General features: G+C 35.0%; 1 protein-coding gene across 2 annotated transcripts in view; it reads left to right on the forward strand.

The window, feature by feature from the left end:
- The window catches only part of DCX-EMAP (Doublecortin-domain-containing echinoderm-microtubule-associated protein), a 137,323-nt gene that overhangs the window by 100,764 nt on the left and 11,588 nt on the right, over positions 1 to 24,971 (forward strand). The window contains exons 9-15 of one of the 2 annotated variants that reach the window (XM_069827721.1): positions 10,843 to 10,980; positions 11,346 to 11,477; positions 12,411 to 12,539; positions 12,877 to 13,005; positions 14,509 to 14,658; positions 23,657 to 23,819; positions 24,431 to 24,613. In XM_069827721.1, coding sequence (XP_069683822.1) covers positions 10,843 to 10,980; positions 11,346 to 11,477; positions 12,411 to 12,539; positions 12,877 to 13,005; positions 14,509 to 14,658; positions 23,657 to 23,819; positions 24,431 to 24,613 — 1,024 coding nt within the window. The remainder of the gene's footprint in view (positions 1 to 10,842; positions 10,981 to 11,345; positions 11,478 to 12,410; positions 12,540 to 12,876; positions 13,006 to 14,508; positions 14,659 to 23,656; positions 23,820 to 24,430; positions 24,614 to 24,971) is intronic. The other variant, XM_069827722.1, reaches the window with a different exon arrangement.

The raw sequence follows: 24,971 nt of genomic DNA on the forward strand, positions 1-24,971 counted from the left end.
ACAAGATTACTACCTACAAATTTGCATACTCTGTTGAAGTTAAATTCCAGTAGGCTACAAGAATCCTTATCGGGACGTCAAGTCTGTGTGTTTTCTCGGCTTACTTTACTCATGTTGCAAGACACTTCTCTAACAAGGGTATACCTGTATATCGCGTGCATTTTTCTGAGACCGCCCCTATGGGACTCGTAGTGAATAGTCATTTATAACACGCTTATCGTCAACGCGTTAAGGTGATGTTAAAAACATTTGCGATGAGGAAGTACCACATTATTCGTAGACGTTCGTGAAGCAATTAAGTCCATGTCTGTACACAGGGACGTCACTATCTTCGAACAAATGTAGAGCAACTGTAACCTACTTTTAACACCTTATACTCTTTAATCACAAGAAAACAGAGGATACTGAAATCAACTAAAGCAGACTTGTCTGTATTTGAAGTATACAGTCTGGTCCGTTTCGAAGACATAAAATAAAATCGCTATAAAAATTATATCAGGAATGATACAAAAGTTATTTATACAAGAAGCATACAAAGCGACTCATTTTTGGACGCATAAGAGATTTTTAAACACGCCGTCAGGCGAGATGAAAAAAAGCTCATAAGTGCAGTAATGACTCGCTTTATTTTGCTGTATCCACGATTTTTTCACTGCCAAGTAATTTGATTAAACATTACATCTGAGTTTTCCCTGTGGAATTTACAAATACTGGAGTATGAATTAACGACAATAATTTGCTATAGAGGGTTTCACGTTAAGAAAAAAGCATTGAGCATATGGGGTTATTCCATCAAATGACCAGTTGCTATAGAAACGCATACCTAGACATAGCTTGTACAATGTATTAGGTAAAGCCCATAAAACCAATGCTTTTTTAACGTGAAATCCGCTATAAGTAATTAACAAATTGAATAATGAATGGATAGATGGAGGGATGAAAGACTGAATGAATTTTTTATTTTATTTTAGCAGGTTATTTTACGACGCTTTATCAACATCTTAAGTTATTTAGCATCTGAATGAGATGAAGGTGATAATGCCGGTGAAATGAGTCCGGGGTCCAACACTGAAAGTTATCCAGCATTTGCTCATATTGGGTTGAGAGAAAACCCTGGAAAAAAACCTCAACCAGGTTACTTGCCCCGATCGGGAATCGAACCCGGGCCACCTGGTTTCGCGGATAGATGCGCTAACCGTTACTCCACAGGTGTGGATGACTGAATTAATAATTAATTAATTGATGAAGCTGAGAGGAACTGTCTATGAGAGCTCCAAGCCTTTTGACCACTTGTCATACTCAGATTTTCGGCACAGACCTACCATTTGAAGGAACATTAGATTGACGATGAAATAACGGCGTGAAACGGGAGAAACCCAAGGAAAAAGTCCCTCAGGAACGTTGACTTCTTCCACCACAAATACTATTCCCTATCGTAGAGATTCGAACCCGGGTCCGCAGTCATCATAAGCCGTTTCTCTGCCAATTACTCTGAAAAGACGACTGTTAAATTAAACCGACACGATTTTTATCTTCCGTCTTAAAGCATTTTAACAACAAAACTAGTGTGTAACAAACATAAATATACATATAGGGTAAAGCTTGCTAATACTGTGATACGAGTAATATTATGATAGTTCTTTTTGAGAATTTATTACAATTTTACTGAACGAGAGAAGGGCCGGTTTTGTGCAGCAACTTGTCCACGATCACATTAATAAGTTGACGCAAAAAAAGCGATCTTCCTCTCGCTCAGTAAAATTGTAATAAATTCTCAAAACGAACTATCGTAATATTACTAGTATCAAAGTACAGTATTACCAACCTTTGTCCTATATTAATTTCTTTCCATACTTGTCCAACCCCCTGTACCATAGACATGTTCAGCATATCGATTTCAATAATTACAATTATAACTTTTTCCATGACCCAAAAATGTACCTCACAATCTCACGAGAAAACGAACAGAAAAAAATAATATGCATAGGTCCCGACTTGTGTATCCTGGCTATGTAATAGTGGTCTCGCATGCCAGGTTCTGTATTAGCATTGCCTTCCTCTGCGGAGAGATAAACATGCTATGGATACTGAGAACAAGTCGTAAACGGTAAAAGAAACTCTTATCTATCATCATCCGGGCCGCCATCTCCATAATAACAATGGCGTTGCTCTCTTACTACGCGAGGGTACAAACCTCTAATTTGCCCACCCCTCTGCTGCATAATGAACTGTGCAAGCCTGCTTGGCAGTGTGCAAACACACATGGTCTTACTAATGAAAATACAGAATCATTGAGTAGTCTGTTCTCCATGTGGCGCGTTAACTACAAAATCTTGAATTTTCTATACAGAGCATCAAACATTTTAGATCTCATAGTAACAGCATTGCCCAGAATGATTCAATGTTTCTAGAAAGCGCTGTGTTTGTTGGAAAGCAATAATATTTTGTCAGAAGATGTGTCATTAATAATAATAATCCGTGGCGCTACAGCCCATGAAGGGCCTAGACCGACCAGCTGGCTGCTGGCGTCACGCCCACATGTCGAAGCAGAGGTGGAAGATCATCCAACCAGAATGGCGGTATCGTATGGTTAGCACGATGATCCCCCCAGCCGTTATAGCTGGCATTCGCAACCGGATTTCGCTACCTATCGTAGCTCCCCAAGTGCATCACGATGCTGGGTGGGCACCAGTCCCATACACTGGCCGAAATTTCATGAGAAAATTTCTTCCCCCATGAGGACTCGAACCAGCGCGCATTCCGTAACGCGAGTCCTAGGCAGGATGCCTTAGACCGCGACGCCACGGCGCGGGACAGATGTGTCATTAAGGATTCATTATATCGATTGTGTTAAACAGCAGTCTCGTATGTAAAAATATTCAATTTTACAGGAGAGCGGAAAAACATTTTAATATCTTGATAACGAACAAATTAACTGGCATACGAAAATATTTCAATCTTTTCTTGTAAAGTTTGTATCCCTGCCTTGACATAAGAGGTTTGCAGAAGATTCGAGAAGACTTTTATGATAGGAATCAAGTGAAATTTATTTTCTCCATTTTTTTACATACGAGGTCGATGTTCAACATCATCGATATACTAGAAACGGAAAAATGACGTAACATACGTTAAGTTGTTATTCCAGGGAACTCAATTCAAGCTAAACTCCTTCTTGATAGGGCACATAATGAGCAAAAAAAAAAATGCTTCAGACCATTTTGGGTCCTCCTAAAGAAAAAGAGATTAAGCTGCTGCCTAGACAATTGCATATCACATTCGAGATTACAATAAGTTCTTGACGTCATGTCCCTCAAGGCGTCGAAGATGCGGAAATGGCAGAAATGCTGCTAGCATTGCCTTGAATTCGACTGCATTGCTTGGCGCATCTTCCAAGCCCATTACTTTACTATAACTGTTGGCAAATCAGCAGGTTCCATGCAGTTGCATTATTCCGCCCAGTTAATCAAAGCTGAGTCATCGTCCGGTCTCTGAAACCCTTCATTTCGGAGGAATATGACGTCACTACTCCTTCTCTAATGGGACCTAGCATAATAACCGCTACATCTGCATCACAGTCTCAAATACGAGAAGCGGTCAAATCCTTCCACGAAAAAAGAATATAATATGTGATTGATATTTAGCATTTTTACTACCTAATTAGCATTTATATTGCCTTCCTGTTATTGGGCTTAATTTTGTTGTTATGTAAACAAAAAGAAATGAATATCACGTGACGCCGCCGATGCGTCAAGGTCAACGATCGCTTCCTTTCCGCATAACCGTCTTCGGACTCGAGCCGAGAGTTTCCGTTCAGGAGGCCAAGGCAATACGAGACATGCGATCACGCAGCTGCGATCTGAATACATTAATGGGATTCACCCTTCGGAACGTCTAATCTGCAGCGGGACTACATAAATTAAAACAGTAAATTTCAGCATTCATATTAATTTCATAAAACCATACCTCGATTGATTGCAAAGATCATCAAAAATGCTAAAAAAAAAAGCAAAATACAGTCTATTATGGATTGAGGATTGTATTTTGTTTGTGGCCAATTATTTAGTTCAATTATACAAATTGCAGTAGACTACTAATAAGACTATTCATATTATAACACATAAGTTAAGGGGTTAGGCATAGCTTACCGCAATAAAATTTTGGAAATATTCAACATTTTTTTCCTCCATTACTGTATCTTGTACAATAATGAAAATTAGTATGCAGGTACATACCTGTGCTATCACTCGTTTGATTTCTAATACCAAGTTCTACAATATTAAAGTAATAATAGACAGTACGATACACTTTGAGTCAACCATAGTGCAAAATGTGTTCAGAGTTGGGAAAAATTTCGGAATATCGTTTCCTACGAAGAGTACTTCATGCCCTTTATTAATTACTTCTCTTTGACAGATACATACCTTTCATTTGTAAACTGAAATAAAAATAAAATACTAAAACCAACACAACTGTAGTTTCATTCGCGAAACTGGATGACGTATTCTACTCGCCGGTGTATCCCTGAGACATCTCCTTACCATACGTATTATAAGAACTGTAACAAAATTCAAAAGGTAATAAATATTTACAATAAGGCCCATTCCATAGCATTTTCGGATGGGTATTGCCTTCCCATCTCTGTAGACTGACATCATGTAAGCTCAACAATATCGGTATCCGAAACTCTATATACTCCCTTTATAAACATTCAAATCCAGTACGATGTGGAAACATACAAAATCAAAACCTCTTGACTTCCGCAAGGTCAATGCTGTCGTACGAAATCGAAAACTGGACAATACGAATATGCAACAGAAAAAAAATACGGCGAGTGGAGTGAATTAATACATTTACGTAATATATCGAAGAAATGGTAACAATAAAAAATAACAGTCTAAATAGAATGATCATGTTCAGAGAATGCCAGTTAACCGCTTACCTAGGAAATTGTTAAACTACAAAGCGAAAGGAACCCGAAATATAGGAAGACCATTTCGCCGACGGACAGATCAATTTCTATAGTCGCAGAACGGGCATTGCTTACCCAGAACCGCAAATGGAATAAAGAGAAGTAATATTATTGCTCTATATGAAATTATATTTAAAATTCGATTTTGGTAAAAAAAAACTCTCTGTACGTACATAGAGCATGTTCACTTTGAATCGAATTGAAAGAGAGCGGAAATAGGAGGAGAAATTTGAAAGATAAGCGAAAACGCGTCCTGCAAAGAGAATTGGGGGTAGGAGAAACTGAATATGTGAGCTCCAAGTCTATTGGTCACGTGTTTCACTCCAGGTTTCGCTGCTCCACTGAAGGAGCTCTTAACTCTCGAGAATCTATAAAATAAATCAAGAAAGGTATTCCCGTAAAAAGCTGACAGGGAATTGTAACAGGAAACCAGATCTAATATGGGAGGAAGAGGAAGACAGAAGGAGGGAAAAGAAAAATATGATGATGATGATGATTATGATGATGATGATGATGATGATTATGATGATGATGATGATAATGATGATGATGATGATGATGATGATGATGATGATGATGATGATGATGATGATGATGAATCAGGAGAAGTCATCAGAAAGACAATGACATAGCTTTGGCGCCTGCGAAGTTGTTGAAACTTCCTCCTTCACAAAAGAGTCGGAGATGTTGCCGCATCAACACGGCGAGAGGCACGCTATAAGGAGCTTTGATCGGATGCCATAGTATAGTAAACAAGATGACACTGCTGAATTACTATTTAACAGTAACGCCAACTTAGCCATTTTATGGCTATATCTAGCCTTTTTAAAGTGGCAGTAACATATCATCATCATCATCATCATCATCATCATCAGCAGCAGCAGCAGCAGCAGCAGCATAAGGACAATAACACAGCTTTGGCGCCTGCGAAGAAATTGAAACTTCCCGCCTCACAGAACAGCCGGAGATGTTGCCGAATCAACACGGCGAGAGGTAGGCGATAAAGAGCTTTGACCGGATACCAGAGAGTAGTAAACAAGATAGGCGACACCAGCTACACTTCCATTTAATTTGGTGCCAACTTAGCCATTTTATGGCTATTCTAGCCTTTTAAAGTGGCAGTTAGATCATTATTAAAGCCCGGATTTCTAAGCACAATCAAACAGTCAAATGAGAAGCACGAAAAATGGTGAAAATAAGCAAAAACGAATACACGGAAACAGTAAAATACGCACGAAAAATGGTAAAATAAGTACCAAAATAAGCAAAAACGAATACACGGAAATATGATAAATTATTTGTTTCGTAGAACTCTCATCTTATTGAAGGCTGTTGTATCATACAAGGAAGGTCATCCTGAGATTTTCCTGTGTGAAGCTTCTGCGTCTGTCAGGAAATAATGATTTGTACAATAAAAATGTTCTTTCGACGTCACATGACGTCACAGGCGCATATGAAAAACACCACAGTTCTTCGGTGAATTCCGCTTCAATACCTGTTTCTTCACCAGAAAGCTTTTTAGAAATTTGACACGGTGTTTTGTAAGCGGAATTTTTCTGTAATACCTGAGTCTGTCGAACGCAATGTTTTCAACCCCATGTGTTTCTGAAGATAATGTTACCGAAATTTCGTCTATCAGGGAAAGTGAATGTTCCAAGGAATTATTTCAAGCTTCCAACTGCTTTAAATTTTCGGATATTTTGGAGAAAAGGTTATGGATGTACTGAATCTTTTCTTGGATGCCGTTTTTAGCAATGCTGTGGCAATGTTGGCTGCATCTTCTCCATTTAGGGAATTCAAAACATCTTTCACTTCACTGAATTGTTCCGAGTAGTATGACACAGCCTGTAACCATGTACCCCATCGAGTTAAAACTGGCTGAGGAGTTAAGACAAATTTGGAAGAAGTTCACGAAATTTTTAAATTCTAATCGGTGACTTTATAAGCACTTTCTTCACGTTGAAAACAAGAAGATCCACTTCTTTATACTGCCTAGTCGCAGAAGCTTGGCGGGGAATCCCAAGGTTCTCTCCTAATTAGAACTACGCAGTATTTCACAACATCCTGGGTCATACTCCATCATTGCTTACTTACACATTCGACTGAAGTTAATTTTTTATTAGCCAATAAAATAAAAGGAAATCAGTGATAAATGACGGCTAGAAGTGAAATATGTACTTTTAAAATTACAGTTTTGGGTAAAATATACTGTTTTATTTAAAAATAGTAAGCGAAAACATTTTCCTGCGAAATAAGCATTTATAAGCACTAACAAACATAGTTAAAACTGCTTATCTAGGTGTGTCTTACGAAGTATATCCTTTCTGCTTACCTTCAAAAGTGTGGAAAAGAATATGCATTTTGCTTAGAAATCCGGACTTTAATCATTATCATCAGTCATGACGAAACCTATAATCTGTAATAGATTGTACAGGAAATAAATAAATGCAATACAATACAGCAGCAGCAGCATGAGGAGGACAATGACATGGCTTTGGCGCCTGCGAAGAAATTGAACTTCCCGCCTCACAGAAGAGCCGGAGATGTTGCCCCATTAACACGGCGAGAGGCACGTGATAAAGAGCTTTGACCGGATGCCAGAGTAGGATAGTAAACAAGATAAGCAAGCGACACTGCTGCATTTCCAAGACTAACGGACTTTTTCCCGACGCGACGGTGCAGTGTGCCAGATAACAAAAACCCAGTTATTCAAACTTACCGAGTATTGCGAATACCGGTATTCACACTATATATATATATATATATATATATATATATATATATATATATTAATTTAACAATGTTTTAATAAGGAATTGTATCCACGATAACCATTTTGATGAATATGTAAGAAATACCTCAGAAATAAACTTTCGAGTAGTCCACTATGTCTTAGAACTTATGTGGGAATATTAAATTTCAGGACAAGATGGAATACACAAAAGTCTATTTCCGATCACATTCACCATGAAAGCCTAAAAACTGAATTGATCAGAAACTCGTAAATGTATGCATAATGACAAAGTATCATTTTCGTGATACCCAATTTTTCGCCCTTCTCTTTTCTTTCTTATTCATTAGCCTTACTCGTTTCCAGAGCTGACACAGATTCTCCGGTTTTCTGTAATATTACTGTTTCATATGCTTTCCTATGCTTTTTTTTTCAAATTGATCTGCGGTTCACAACGAAATTTATCCACCTCAAGGCCACATGCACAGCACGTGTTTTCGACTTCCCTTCTCGTGTTGCTTCATAAAGTTATGCTAATAAAGAGTCTCCATTGCGATACCTCATTCATTTTATCAACAGTTACGTCTTTCTCCTTAGTTGCCGCTTCAATTTACTAGAGTTAATAAAATGAAACTGTAATTATGAAATATCGGATAAGATAAGGTAGTTTAATGAGGAATTATCTACATACAGTTCAAGACTTAAAAGCAAAGGAGAATGGATTGAACAAATGCTTCTCAACGAGAGCGGGTAAGTCAATTACAGGGTCGATAAATTGATGAAGGCCATGGAGCGCCAACTCCACACACAGATCCTGATAACAACCAGCGTTCCTGTTTCCTCAAAGTTCCGTCAATCTGCTACAGCAATTATGCAAATTAACGCTGCGGTCATTGATAAAGAGGCTTACATTCACATATTAGAGCGTGCATACGTACAGTTGAGCAAGGTCATGACCTTCTAACAGCATCACGCCAGCAACGAAATTATGTAGGGAATAAAGAAAGATGTGCCTTTCCAGGAAACTTCTTATCATAGGTGTTCGCATTTAATTCTGGCAACTTAGCCAAAAAATATTTTTTAAATTTTATATTGTTCTGGTAAAAACGAAAATGACGAAACGTGATATCATTTTAATGTAGATAATTAAGGCAGTTACAAAGACGATAAACTAATCAAAGTAGATACGAGCAGTTTATACATAGACAAAATGTAGCAAAAAATGTATCAATGAGAGAATAAAGTGTAAGACGATGAAACTGAAGCATTCTTATCAAATACATACCACACCCATTTCTCCTCTCAAAAAAAATATAACAGCATTTTAATCAGTAAGAAATATTTACTTCTGATAATTAAGTACATTCCATCCATCCATCCACCCACCCACCCACCCACCCACCCACCCATCCATCCATCCATCCATCCATCCATCCATCCATCCATCCATCCATCCATCCATCCATCCATCCATCCATCCATCCATCCATCCATCCATCCATCCATCCATCCATCCATCCATCCATCCATCCATCCATCCATCTATCTATCTATCTATCTATCTATCTATCTATCTATCTATCTATCTATCTATCTATCTATCTATTTATTTCGCATCTGGTCATAGGAAACTTGACTTCTACTTGAAACGCCACAAACATTTAATAAAACAAATTAAAAAATCATTATCGTCATTATCACACTTCTCTCTTTCTTCGAACAAGTTTTGGACATTTCTGTCTCTCGGACGCCTTAATTCATACATTTCTTTCATTCATTTTGCTCTTGGTCTCCCTAAGCTTCATCTCGTCTCAGACCCAAACAGCAAAGCCGTCACTGCCGTAACTCTATAAAACTTAAACTGCGTTTTTTTTTTTTTTTTTTTACGTCTTCGTCTTAAATGATTCTATTTTTGTACCGCACACACTTTGAAACAGTAATATTTTCATTTCTAGATTATAATTAAAATGATTAATAATGGGCCACTACAGATAACTTGTTCTATACATTTGTTATTATGTAATTTTTCCTCTTACTTCATGTTACCTACAGACAGCTAATAGTTTATCTGATTATATGTTCGAATTACTGTACATGTTTTAATAATGCTGCTTTCTGTATATTTAATAATATCTTTGTAAAATATCGATCCAGATGCGAGAATCTGTATTTATACAAACGTAAATAAACCTCACAAAAAGTCATGGACGTACTACTTGAAAATTCAGCTCTATAACTGAAACGGTTTAGTTTGAAATCTCATCTACACAGTTACAATGTAGAATATACATGTTTTGATCCAGGAAATCCTACACGAAGCAACATTTCGTTCAGAACTTTTTAAAATAAAGTTATGTAATGCATTTTACTTTTATTTCTGATAGGCCTACAACAATTCATGACGAGTGACTGTCCAAGATTCTTTTGATACTATCTTGCGGGCCGCATGACGGAAGCCGAAGGCGTAGTTGTGGACAGTTAAAGATTCACTTAACGGGTAAAGAAAATTAAAACGAACCCACTGCATAAGGTGTTAATACGTCATTTCATCATCATCATTAGTGCTACTGCCTGTTGCAGACCTCGATGGCCTTTAAAATGCGCCTCCATTCGTTCTTATCTTCTGCCTTCTTTCTCCATCCTTATACTCCAAATACTTGTACTTATTCAACACTATCCTTCCATCTGTTAGATCGTCCAGTTCTTCTTTCGTCAACTATTTTTGTTAAAGTAACTTTACGGACTGGATCCATCTCCTTTCTTCTGTAAAGGTGTCCAGCCACCTAACCCTTGAGGTTTCAATTATTCTAAATATATCGGTGTCACCATAAGTCTCATATAATGTTAGGGAAGGAGATACTAAGATTTAAAAATAGAGGTAATGGGAAGTCATCAGTGTGATCTAGGGGAAGCTAACGCAACGCATGCTCCTATCTTAGCTTGGACTGGGTTCGAACTTCTGTTGGGTATATTAAAAAGAAAATATTTTTCCGAGATTTTCTCCAATTTTAAGGCTATGAACCATCTTACCATGGCTAGTTCCGCAACTTGAAATCGTGTTTGGACTTAACAGCCGACACGTATTATTGAGCTACCAAACGGGGGAAACAATTATAAAAGTACGCATGATTTGTTGTTACAGACACTGCAGGATGATCTCACAGGAGCGGCGTTCCATCCTTTGGATGATAACCTGCTTATCACACACGGAAAGGGGCACCTTACATTCTGGACGCGTCGCAAAGACGGCTTCTTCGAGAGGACAGACATCATAAAGCCGGTAAATACAATATGAATATAGAATTTTTGCAAAACTTTCCCGATTCTTGCATATTCTTAAAGATTCACCACAATTTCAATGAAAGAGTGAACACTTATGTGTGTGACTATCTTAATAACAATTTTTTAACTCATTTTCTGACTACACATAAGTGTTGTTTACACAATAATGCGTATAGTTAACTCCCTTTGATACTTATTACAGAAAATTGTGTAGATTTTGGTTTGTCACTTTTACGTGAAAACAAAATCAGCTACTTCTTTTGAGAACTTGACTTCATTATCTATGACATCATTCCTGGTATTATTACTAGTGGTATCACCGTCATTGTTATTACTATCTGACTTTACGTACTTCAATTTCAGCCTTCGAGAACGAATGTAACGACGCTTCAGTTCGAACAAGATGGCGACGTGGTAACAGCTGATGGCGATGGATTCATTACTATTTATTCAGTTGACAGTGATGGTGCTTATTTTGTACGCATGGAGTTTGAGGTAAAACATCACTTCTGAAGCACATATGGCTTAGACACATTAAGTATTGCAACACTGTAACAAGAACCATTGATTTATATACAGTGCGTTCGTAGCTCGACCGGACCACCAAAACATTCTAATTTGAAAATTGTACTTCCAATAATTGTTCCTTTTAAAATTATTCATTTTTATTTTTTATTTCATCATTCTTAATTAAAAGTTTTCTTGTTTATTTCATCATCCCTAATTAAAACTTTTCTAACACATGTTTATATTATTTAGGTTATGTTACAACGGTCCGACCGAGCTACGAACGCACTGTATATATATATATATATATATATATATAAGAATGCTGTACTTTTGTATATTTGTCATTATTATTATTATTATTATTATTATTATTATTATTATTATTATTATTATTATTATAGATCATTCGTTATCTCGTGAAACCAATGCTTGCGTGCGCCGTAGTATTTAATAACATGGTGAGGGCAAGCGAGCTCGCTTGCTACAAGTAGAAGCGTAGCGAGGGACAGAAGCTCTTCAGTCCACTTTCTCCTTACCCTGATGAGCAGGCAGGTTTCATGGGATGCCGAATGGTTTATATAATAATAATAATAATAATAATAATAATAATAATAATAATAATAATAATAATAATAATAATAATAATTATTATTATTATTATTATTATTATTATTATTATTATTATTATTATTATTATTATTAGAGTTGTATTGGTAATTATAGTAGCACATTATTATTACGATTATACTATTATTATTATTATTATTATTATTATTATTATTATTATTATTATTATTATTAGGCTTGTTACTATTTTTATTAATTCAAGAAAAACATATTCCACTGCATTTTAAAAATGCTTAACATTGTCAGGTTTAACTTTCAAAATTAACCTCAATAGATGTAACTCTATTCCAGGCTCATACAAAGGGCATCAGTGCGCTTGTCATGTTATCAGAGGGAACATTGCTATCTGGAGGTGAAAAGGATCGCAAGATAATTGCCTGGGATACATTGCAGAACTACAAGAAGATCACTGAAACAAAGGTTGGCTATAGTCAACATTTCCTAAAAAATGTTTCACAATGTAAATGATAATTCTGTAACTCACTTCTTCATCTTTTTAACTAATCTGATAAGTTTAACTTCTTACGTGGTAATTCTACACAAAATAGTGACAAAATAATGTAAATAAATAATTAAGACAAGGGAATAATGATGTGATTCCACATGTTAATCATTGTTTTTAATTAATGTGATTAGACAATAATAAAGAAGATAAAAGATGCTAAAAATATACCTCAGCATGGACATATAATTTGGTGGTATAAGTGTATAAATTATATTTTTATAACTTACATGTTATGATGCGTTGCTCTTGCAGTTGCCCGAGTCGGCTGGTGGAGTTCGAAGTATTTACCCACAAAGACCTGGAAGAAATGATGGCAATATTTATGTCGGCACAACACGAAACAATATCATGGAAGGTTCCTTGCAAAGAAGATTTAATCAAGTAAGTTTCACTTAAAAAACAATCAACATATCATGTTTCGTTACACGTGACATAAATTATAAAGGATAATTATCCTTGTAGAAGTGAACAGATAATTACGGGGACGTATTTATTTCCTAAAAATCTATAATTTTAATTTATGAACTGTTCTCGACCGCCATGATGGCTTAATGCTAGATAAGCCAGAGAGTCCGGGTTCAAATACTGGTCGATCCACCCCGAATTTATAACGTACGAACTTCTGACATCACGCAATGGATTTCAGAAAGCGCGGGAAACTCCGTTCATTGTAATTGATATTTTATTTAGATCAAAATTTCATTAAGACCGCGCTAACCAGCAGAAATAAGACGTGCTCCTTTTCATTTTTTAATTAATTTAATTGGGTTATAAATTTATATCCTGACTTTTTGTCTTTATGTCCTCTATAATTTATGTTTTCCGGTTATTTAGTTCATACGGGCTAATATTGTACATTATTTTTCTTACGTATTCAGAGGTCACTTGATGAGACTGAAAATAGACCTACTTCTTCGTACACAATTGGTAACCGTTTAGAAAGATTGCACCTAAGAGGTAGATAGGATTCATTATTTTATTTAGACAACATTCCTAAAAATTAGATCTTTTAACGCTAGGTAAACGTGTTAAAAATTGACTATTATTATATTGTAGCTTGCGAACTATTTTTAACACTAATGCGAAAATTATTTTAAAACTGACTTTCAACTGTTTACGTGGCTATTGTCAATTGTTTCCCAACAAATATCACACAGCATCAATCGCAACCAATCAATAAAGCGGTTCAAACAATGTCAGGCATACTTTAAAAAATAACTGTTACGATTAAGAAATGTACAGTCTTATAGGCATCCAACAAGGAAAACTCAGTGCGTAGAAACCAGCGGGCGTGACTGTCTAGCGCAAAGATGACGTATTCTCCCGTTCCCAGCATGCTCTCACGTCTGCTGCAGGTGGCTAAGAGGGGTACAGCATGCGCGCCGCGAGGAGTTCGAGCTGAGTTTTGCTTGTAGAATACCTTATAGAAAAACGTTTTGTCGCATAGATACTTTATAAGTCCCAGAAATGAAGCAGTGCGCGTGATTAGAGGACGAGCGACTGGTTCACAAGAGAAGGACTAGTTGAGTAATAAAATTAGGTTTATTTCGTTGTATGTCTGATCATGCGCACTGCCTCCTTTCTGGGGCTTTTGAAGTATCTGTGCGACAAAACTTTTTACTAATGCTGTACATAAATTAAATAAATTGCTTCAATTGCTATTTTATTGATAACTATATGAAAATAATTAAGAATTAAATGTAGTTATAAAAATTATGAGACACTCGATTTTGAACCAGGGACTTCTCGAACTGCAGTCGAATGTTCTACCACTGAGCTATACCACCGCCTGTTTTAATACCAGTATGGGACGAGCGACTACCTACAAAATAGTGTACGACACACATGTTAAAAATTATTTTAACTATTTATACTTTGTTGCAGGTTGTGTTTGGGCACAGCAGACATTTGTGGGGTTTGGCTGTCCATCCAGATGATGATTTATTTGCAACGGGAGGACATGACAAGAATATTGCAATGTGGAGAAGAAACAAGCTCCTATGGAGTGTGCAGGTGCGCAACGAGTACCAAACCGTGAGAGTCCCCTGGAGTATTTTTGCTACGATTTTTGTAATTTTTTGCCAACATTTGGCACTTTTCTCACTTCCTTTTCTATCTTCTTTTTGTCAATTTTGAAACACTTTTGAAGGGGACTTAGGTCATTTTGTTAATCACTTTTTTCAATTTCCAAAATACATTTTGTAACTCAAACCAGTGTATAGTCGTTTTAACCTATAACTCACAGAAAAAATATATAGCCTAACTATTTTACTTCAAATAAAACAGTTTTTTTTTAGTCTCAACCACTGGCAAACTATAAGTCTTTCAAAGTAGCAAAAATAATAGAGAATTCGTGTGTCATGATATAAAATAGTTTTAAACAATATAAAATAAGTTTTGAAAGTGTTATTAATTTATTGTATTAATTATACGATGACATTATCCTATTATTTTAGTGCAATATGATAATTCTGACTTAACAAAAATCTATTTTGGTTACCGACACACCTCGAACTTTCAAATGAACAGTGAAAAGTCTGATCTGTTATTTTATACTATAAATTAAATGACATATTCAGGAGAACTCATTCATCAGAAAACATTCGCATTATTCACATATTTGCAGGCAGAGTGAGATTTTTTTTTTCGGAAGACGTAAGAGGTAACGTTCTGTCTGTCTCTACCTTTCTTGAGTTCTGACCCTTTCTTCCTGTTCAACATAGAATACCGCAATAAAGGTGAAATGATTTTCAAAAGCTGCATATATGAGTTTTTTATTTAAAATATTCATTAAAGCGCAAAACTTATTTCGCCAGTATATAAAACTGACTCCCTGTACTTAACACAAAACATGTATGTAAAGACCAAAAATCTATAGTTTTCAAAAATAGTTAACAAATAATGATAAAAATAATTATAATAATAAACCTCCAGATTAAGAATATTACCGCTAAGCAGAACCTTTACTTCCCGCAGCTTCAGCCACAAGAAAGGATCTCTTTGACAATCACTGTTCATTGTTACCAATTGCTATATTAAGGGGAAGGATGACTGAATTTTAGAACTTCTTAATTACTCATTCAATTTTCTTGAAATGTATACTTACATACATTCATTGTTTTTATGTAATAGCGTGTAAAATATTTTTAATTTGGTCCAATAATTTTGGAGTTATAATTTCTGTTAATTTTTTGTTATCCGATAAAAATATGTCCTGAAAAACAATATATATTTTTTTAAGTCCATACTTTTGTTAAGGTTTATCACAGATACAGTTTCCAAATGTATGCTGGCGTTTAATATCAGATGGGTAGTTAATGTTGAGGATTTCTTTTAATTTCATTAAATCGAAATTTGTCTGCAGAAATTATTTCTGAAATTCAAAAAGTAATAATTATGTTCTTATACTTATTTGGGGGAAAGAAACTAGCCACCCTATCCCATTATCTCCTGGCTTAGTTGCCTCATGAGTGATGCCTTATTGGTGTCACTGGTGAGGTTCAAACCTGCCTTCGGATAGTTCAATAAACAACATATGTATAATATTATGCAGAAAAGCGTCATAATTTATATTCAGTACACATTTTTTCACTTCTGTATCAAATTTCAAATCAATAGGTTGAGAATAATTATTGTTTCACAAGAAGCATTTTGTACGCAAAGAATTTTTAAAAATTAAATGCGAGAAAATAGCGAAGAAGTGGACGTACCGAATCCAGGTATTTAAATTCTGCGACGTTTAAAATGGCTGCTGTGACGTCAGGGAGCCTTCCAAATTGCGAAACTTTATTTTTTTTTCGAAAGAGGATAGACTGGAGATTTGTTTAAAATATAAATAAAAGAAAATAAAATGTTTCATCAATTTGCACCACAATTCAGTCCCCTTAAAAATAAAAATAAAGTGCATAGTTTTACTTAAAAACGTTCTATACAATATGTTACATAGTACTGTACAGGGTTTCCAGGAGCGAAACATGGTACCTTTCCGTACTTATTATCCACTTCCAGTCTAACAGGATCATATATACGCTGTAGGACGAGATCAGATATTTCATGACGCCGTATCAACTTCAAGGTTATCTAGCGTCGGTGGAATTATGACAGACAGACGACATTTTAGCAATGTAAGACCGAGGATTCGCCATGACATTACCTGACATTCGCCTTACAGTTGGGGAAACATCGTAAAAACTCGACCAGGTAATCATTTAAAACGGGATTCGAACTCACGTCCAAGCAAAGGCTTTGATCAAGAGTGCAGCTCCTTACGTCTGAACTACACCAGCGGCCAGTAGGGCAACTAAGAACATTTGACATCTATAAAATTCTCTACAAACCTTCTCAGAACTTGGAGGAATCAATATGTACTATCATTCATAAACATTCGCGATTGTAGTAAATATGCCTATGAAATATTCATTTCAACTACAAGATCGCAGCGAAAGAAATTCTCGTTCGCAATTACTCTCAAACCCAACAGGAAAATGAACTCCTTTCATAAGGACTGGGTGAGTCCAATTATATTGTGTTTGACCATTTTATCTTATTGTTACAGTATCACAAGCCTCGATTTTAGCCAGCATACACAGAGAGAAGCGCTTAAGGGAAACTCATAATACAACAGCAGACAATAAAATATCTGGTAGAACAAAAATTACAAATCAGGTGACCTGTATAATCATATCTTAATACATGTATATAAAGTCATATACATTCGTAAATGATTTTCTAAGAAAATGCTGATGACAAGAGAAGGAGAAAATTGACATTCCTAACTAAAATAAATAGTGTGTGAGAAAGAATGACTTTTTAACAGTAAGGTAAAATAACTAAGAGTACATTCCCTTACAAAGAAAACGAAGTAGATGTTTGTTAGAATGCATACAAACAACTGGATGGTATAATGCTATCACTTTCAATAAAATGTTAGACGGAGGTTCAGATCTGTAATTAATAACAACATAGAATATCGTAATTACTAGACATTTGACATACGTGTGCGATTTTCTGATGGCACCAGCAATGTGTTTCTATGGCGACCGAATTCCGTCATGCAGAGAGGTGGGTTAGTTCCAAAAACTTCTGTCGGCACAAATATGTCAAATGAGTAATATGTATTGCCTTCTATATAAAATATTTGAATGCCATATAATTAACTCATATAAACTAAAATTGAGACGATTAGACTTTTTTCTAATATTCTACGTTCAGTCTTTATAAACTGTATTAATTTCTCGTTGCATCACGTATGCAGGTGAATATATAGATATAAAAGGTTAACAGAAACGAATCCTATATTATTCACAGCGATTTAATTCAGGCAAATATCCGTAATATTTACCTACACCAAAAACCTACTTATGCTGAGCAAAATTGCCATTTACACCAAACTATATGATGTGTTCTAAAAGAAACAATTCAGCAGAACTGAAGATTTTAATCCATGTTTATTTCAAACAAAACAAAGCAATAATCTTATTTATTACATAACTAGAGATTGTTATATGTTGAGCACAACAATACGAAATAATTTATTACAACAGTCATGATAACATTATTTTTTTAATAATAACATTTTTAGAACAATGGAACCAGAAAATGTACATAAAATCTGTGCACTTTCCACTTTTTCTTGTTCTTCTTCTTCTTTTTCATCTTCAGACTTTTCAATTCAGTATCACTATTGCTTTGTAATGAAGCAAGCTATAACATTTGAATGAACTGACTAATATTAGTTTAACTCACTGGCATATGATATTTGATTCATGACGTAATAACATATTCTGTCAAATTAAATAATGCACGTTAAATTGTCATACAAGGGAACTGTTTATGAAATCGTGTCGAAATTTCACCTCAAACTGGACACACAATTTGATCTCCACTGCAAATAGGTAAATATACATAATCAGCTACTTGTACTAATTGTAAGAATGTTACATTAAAAAACAATGACGCGTACTAAAAGGGAGTAGTTGAGTTGTCATCCCCGTGAAAATCCACCAAGTCACGTAACATGCAATGCAAGCTCGTGTACCTAACGTGCTTCGCCATCTAAGCATAGGTGAGTGAGCACTATTTACTCAATGGCGGACGCTACTCAATTTTCGATAATATTTTACTGAAGCTTTAATTTCGCACACTTCCAGTTAGTATAGATAGCTATTTTTTTTTTATTTATCTATCTGCTATGGAGATCTAACAATCTGTGCAATTTGAGGGAAGGTTTCACATGAGTTCATTAGCAGTTCCAGGTTAATCAAAATATAAACATCAAGTCCAAGAATGAAATGTTATTTATCTTCCCTTGCGTGTGAAATTTTGTAGTTTAACAATTACTTAAGTTCCATTTTATAAATTATTCCTAGTATAATACGGTATAACTTGAAATTAAGGTATCTTATTTCAAATTCTCTTCCAAATTTAACTATTTTATGTAAACACTCAAAGTTAAAAGAAGTTAATTTAACAATATTTCTCCTTTTTCAAACTGCCAATGAGTTAAAAGGAAAGAAATATTCTCTTCTGCTTTAACTTCTCACGATTTGCCACAGAAAAGCTTAAACACTATTATTTTAATACAGCTGACTCATTTATTCGGTGTAATAGATGTAATCAGGGAGTTTCTTAGATAAGGATAATTGTTGCAGTCCTATTGAAGCAACCACACTGGTTACAATAACTAATTTTTGTTGTGTTCACGCATTGAAATAACTTCTAATAAGACAGTTGATAAAGCTTTTCTTCTCCAAGAAACTCTCTTCTCTCATAAACTGCATGAAATGTTGTGCCACAGTGGAATGCAAATGTCAGAAATCTCGCTTCTATGAAAATTTAATTTAAATTTATTTTACTTCCTCATTATACGAAGTACGGTACAGAAAAAGTAAGTTAGGTCCTGAGGTAAAGATAAAAATTGTTTAATGATTTTAACGAAAACACACGTCCTAGTACTAACCCTCGTACCGGACTTGCAATGGTCTTCCATATATCATACGTCTGTTTCTGTTTGTTGTTTTCTATGTATCACTTTCAATCTTCCTATTTTGCCAGCACTGGTTTTCCCCTTCTCCCTTCCTCACCTTCATCATCATCCTCACCCATTCCCTATACTACACTTACACAAACACTTAACATAAACTCACCATAGTACACGAGATAACTCTTCATAGATACACATCATGCATAATGTGTCCCGCCGAAGTGGTGAGGAATTTGAAAAATGGGTCACAGTCCTGCCATCTATCCGCAGTACGCGGAAATCGAATCACGGAAGTGAAGTGGGTAGGCATTAGACCCACATACACATTTCTAAGTTTATATGTTTGTTTCTCTCAGCTCCTCTAATTTCAGCTATCATCCTGTTTCTTTGTCTCTGTCTGTTTGTTTGTTTTTTTTTGTTTCTTTTTTTTTTAAGTTATCTACCTTTCTGTCTGTCTATGTGTGCGTTTTTATTTGTCTCTTTCTTCATTTGGTTATGTCTTTCTGTTTGTGTTTCTGACTAAATCATTTATCTGTTTGTGTATGCTTCTCCATCTATTTTTATCTACATGTCTCTTTGTCTCTTTCAGTTTGTATCTCTCTTTGTTTCTGTTTGTTTGTATATGTCTTTGTCTCTTTCTGTTTTTCAATATATCTCTGTCTTTTTTATGCCTGTGTATCCATCTATATGTTACTTTCGTTATATGTATTCCTGTCTGTTTGTATGTTTCTGTGTACTCCTATGTTTGGTTCTGCCTATCTGCTCTTTTCTGTGTATTTCTTTCTTCCTATTATGTATACAGGTACCGGTATATTAAGTTTATATCTGTCTGCTTATGTCTTTGACTCTGTCTGTGTACTGGTCTGTCTGTTTCTGTCTGCATGTGTGTCTGTCCTTCTGTGTGTACATCCATTCATATATCTTCCTCCTGTACTATTGGACAGATTTTGCTAAAATTTGCAAACCAACTTCTATGGAGAATATCCCTATAAAATAATGACACGTTTACCCATCAAAATTTTGTACATTTAAGAAACTTATACAACAATGATCGATGATAGTAATCAATGCGAAATTGACTAAAAATATTTTCATCTTTATGCCGGTAGGCCTACTATCATTACATAAACGATGTCAAATAAATCCATACAATGCGCGCATTTATTAGCAGATATTACTGAGTGCTGAATTATAAACTATAACTCAAATCGAAATTTGATCAAACAAATGTTTAGATCGTAGAAAGATCTATAAAATGTATCTTACAAATAGTTACTTTACACAAAATATCATAACGTTGACTGCTGATATAGATAAAGACTTGCATGAGATGTTGCACTCTTTGTAAACCATTTTCAGTACACTTTTTACATGTACTACTTGTACAGATAAGAGAGAAACTCTACAATGACCCTGCCTCAGCCATCCTTCCTCCTATTATCCTCTCATGCAATTCTACAGGTGCAAATTTGAGTCAACTGGTTAACAGATATTATCGTTTTTGCGTATTTAGCGTGTAGAACAGTCAGGTATTGTTGTTTTGCTTATTTAGGTATGTAGTCAGGTATTGTTTTTTCTTATTTAGGTATATAAGACAATCAGATATTGTTGTTTTTGTTTGACTATGTGTGTAGGACAGTCAGATATTGTTGTTTTTGTTTGTGTGTAGGACAGTCAGATATTGTTGTTTTTGCTTATTTAGTTGTGTAGACAGTCAGGTATTGTTTATTGTTTTTGTTTGTTTATGTGTGTAGAACAGTCAGGTATTGTTGTTTTTGTTTGTGTATGACAGTCAGGTATTGTTTTTGCTTATTTATATAATATTGATGGCCTAGATCTTAATACACGTACGTGATTTTACCAAAATTTTCAGGACAGACATAAAACTGTTTATTATTTATACATTCTTACCGATTATTGTGCTTTTCAGTGGTTCAAATAGAATTTATAAATTATATGTTTTATGTCTATCCTGAAAATTTTGGATAAATCACATACGTGGTATTAGATCTAGCCCATCAATATGTAGGATAGTCAGATATTGTGTTTTTTTCTTATTTATGTATGTATGACAGAGCTATTGTTGTTATTGCTTGTGGAGGTGTATAGGACAGTCAGGTATTGTTTTTCTTGCTTATTTAGGTGTGTTGGACAGTCAGGCATTATTGTTTAACTAAACTTCGTTCATTCTTTCCAACAATGTTAACAAAAATTTATTTTGCATTTCGACCAATAACTTCGTACAGTACTAATTGTAAAAATAAATATTTGCGAAATAGTTAATGTCATGCTTCTGTTCCTAAATAAACAGATACTCGAGTTATAAATAACTTCTCTTACATTAATTTTACGGGCAATAAAATAGATAAGGAAACCAGTAATCTTTGGTCACAAATCAAGTGGATATAAGTTGTGTCACAAATGGGCAACGTCCTTGTAAATATGTAAGTAAACATATCAGGGCACTCTTATCTCGACATATTCTAGATAAGATGCATCAGAGTACAGTAACAAATAAAGCAATATATTACAAACGTTAATCACGAAGAGTATTTCACCCGACATTTTGAATAAAAAAATGCATGACCATAAGTCTACATTTTCATAACTATTTTAACACGTTATTCAGAAATTAAAATATTTCTCCATTCATCAATTTTCGAAGCAAATATAAACAATAGCCAAAGTAAAGAGTTTCAATGGAATTCATGCAATATTCATCTGAAGTCTTATAAGTTTCTGTAGAAGTTATGTAAACAGATACTGGCATAATATAAAGCATAATCACTGCATATACAGGATGTAACAGTGAGTTTGTTATAAAAGTTAAGGGGTGGTAGAGATGATCATTGTAAACAATTTTAATATAAGAACCAATGTCTAGTCACAAGCTTTGATGTGTATGCTAACCAGTTTGAGCAACACTGAAGCCTTCATTGTTGTTTTCACTCAATTTCATCGCAGATTCCTTTCTTTCCTGCAAATGTTAATGAATTATCATAAATGTGACGAGCTCTTTGGTGTTATAAATGATATTTTAACTGATAAAGCCTTGCAACTTTTTCTCCATTACCATTTTCTCCTCCATAATATCAATAAGTTCTCTTAATGTGAATCTTTCATAGTAGACCTATTGGTAACAACAAACTAAAAAAAATAAAAATTACTGTATCATATTATAATGTATGTAGGGAAATTGATAACTCGCATATGCCTAAAGATATTCTGTTTTTCTACGTTTAAAAAGAGAGGAGGTTTCAGTGCACTGGTCTTGAGTTCGATGCCTGTTGGCTATTGTAATTTAATCTGTAAACAAGGTCTGTACAATAGTCACATGAACTTGTAGGTAATTTTTACAAACGTGATCAATATGAACAGTTTTCATATTGGAACCCATGTCCGGAAACGTTTCCTTTGGTAGTTGCAAGTCTTGATGTATGTAGTCACATATTGGTAAATCACAGCTTTTCCTTAGATTAAGAGGCCATAGTAAATAATCTTGTTTTCATTAATGTAATTCTTTGTGTTGCCATGGTGATGTCATACGACTCCTCAAAGCTTATAAGAAAGTTGCTGTTACATTTTGTATATCAGTAATTCATTCTACAAATGAATTAGGTTTATATGTTGTACAGAAAAGCTATTACCATCTATTTATGCTTATGTGGGCATCTTTAATCTGTATGGATATCTATGTATACATGTATGTATGGATCGGTTTTTATTCCACTAATATTTTTTTAATTCTTAATAAGTAAGCTTTCTACCCATCTATTGAAAATTAGCATCTTTCTTGCATTGCTTCATACAATATTCTGCAAATTTGGTCCTCCTATATCTTGCATAGAAAGAAATACTAACGATATTATGTCAAGTCTTTAGAGGCAACACAATGCTTATGACATTCTTCATCAATGTGTAAGGCACCACGTGCATTTATGTCACTGCTGTATTTTTTTAATAATTATCTAGAAGAAATCAAATAGCTATTAAGTTTGTTTCCTTTGCAGATTACAAATCTATATCTTGGGAATATGTATTATGTTTCAGGGTCTGTACGAAAATGTTTCTTTGTGCTTCCATCCATTTGGAGTGGTGTTAGCTGCTGGTAGTACAGAAGGCCATCTTGTGGTTCTGAATGCGGAGAATGGAGCACCTGTAGTCACAATTAGAGTTTGTGGTTCGCCACTTAACTGCCTGGGATACAATCCTGGTAAGGTTGTTTCGTAGATCAGAAAATGGCATCGTTTTACGATTTCAACAAAATCTGTATTTCAAATAAAATCAAAGATCCTGCAATACATTCTAAATGCAGTACAGCTGTAGTAATCATTTGTGGAAATTTTTCAATTCACTACTGCGTGATGCTTTTTAAATTACACTTTTAAGAAAATTTTATGTACTTTTCAAGATATATTTGAATTACTTGGGTACCTATCTATTTTAGAGCATTTGTAACTATCTAGTCAGGACAATTTTTTGCACTTACAACCGAAACATTCTGGATATTTTTGAGCATATGGCAACCCAACGAGAGGAAGATCAGAGTTCTCCATGGAATGGGATGGGGTAAGGTGAGGAGATGAGATGAGATGAGATGAGATGAGATGAGATGAGATGAGATGAGATGAGATGAGATGAGATGAGATGAGATGAGATGAGATGAGATGAGATGAGATGAGATGAGATGAGATGAGATGAGATGAGATGAGATGAGATGAGATGAGATGAGATGAGATGAGATGAGATGAGATGAGATGAGATGAGATGAGATGAGATGAGATGAGACAATTGACAAATAACGTCTTTTTCTTTTATTTTTAGCTGGAGACATGATTGCAATTGGCTCTCAGAATGGCAGCGTGTACCTGTTTCGCGTGAGTCGTGATGGATTCTCATACAAAAAGTGGAATAAAATCAGAGGTTCACAGCCACTCACCCAATTGGACTGGAGTACAGATGGATGTTACCTGCAGACTGTTACAGCTGATTATGACCTAGTATTTTGTGAGTTTGCCTACACTTTGTCACCGAAAAGTATTCCATCTTACGTAATGTCAATTAAATATTAAATCTGACTCAAGATATTTGTCATTTCTTGAACAATAAGCTAATTTCCTGAAGTAGACTTTTGGGTACCGGTATTTCACCGTGTCCTAGAACTTAATATCCCCAACATTACAGAGCTTATACAGGGTCCATCAACAGGGCTTGGCAATGAACTTAAAAAAATCACACACACAATTTTCATAAAATACTCATTGCTGTTAACTTAATCCTAATAAATAGAAAAATAATTTTTACTCTGAGCCAACATAATTTAACGGATTACTTATTAAGGAGCTAATTACATTCTTTTATGAAC

Source organism: Periplaneta americana, chromosome 6 (genome assembly GCF_040183065.1).
Source record: "Periplaneta americana isolate PAMFEO1 chromosome 6, P.americana_PAMFEO1_priV1, whole genome shotgun sequence".
Taxonomy (NCBI): Eukaryota; Metazoa; Arthropoda; class Insecta; order Blattodea; family Blattidae; genus Periplaneta; species Periplaneta americana.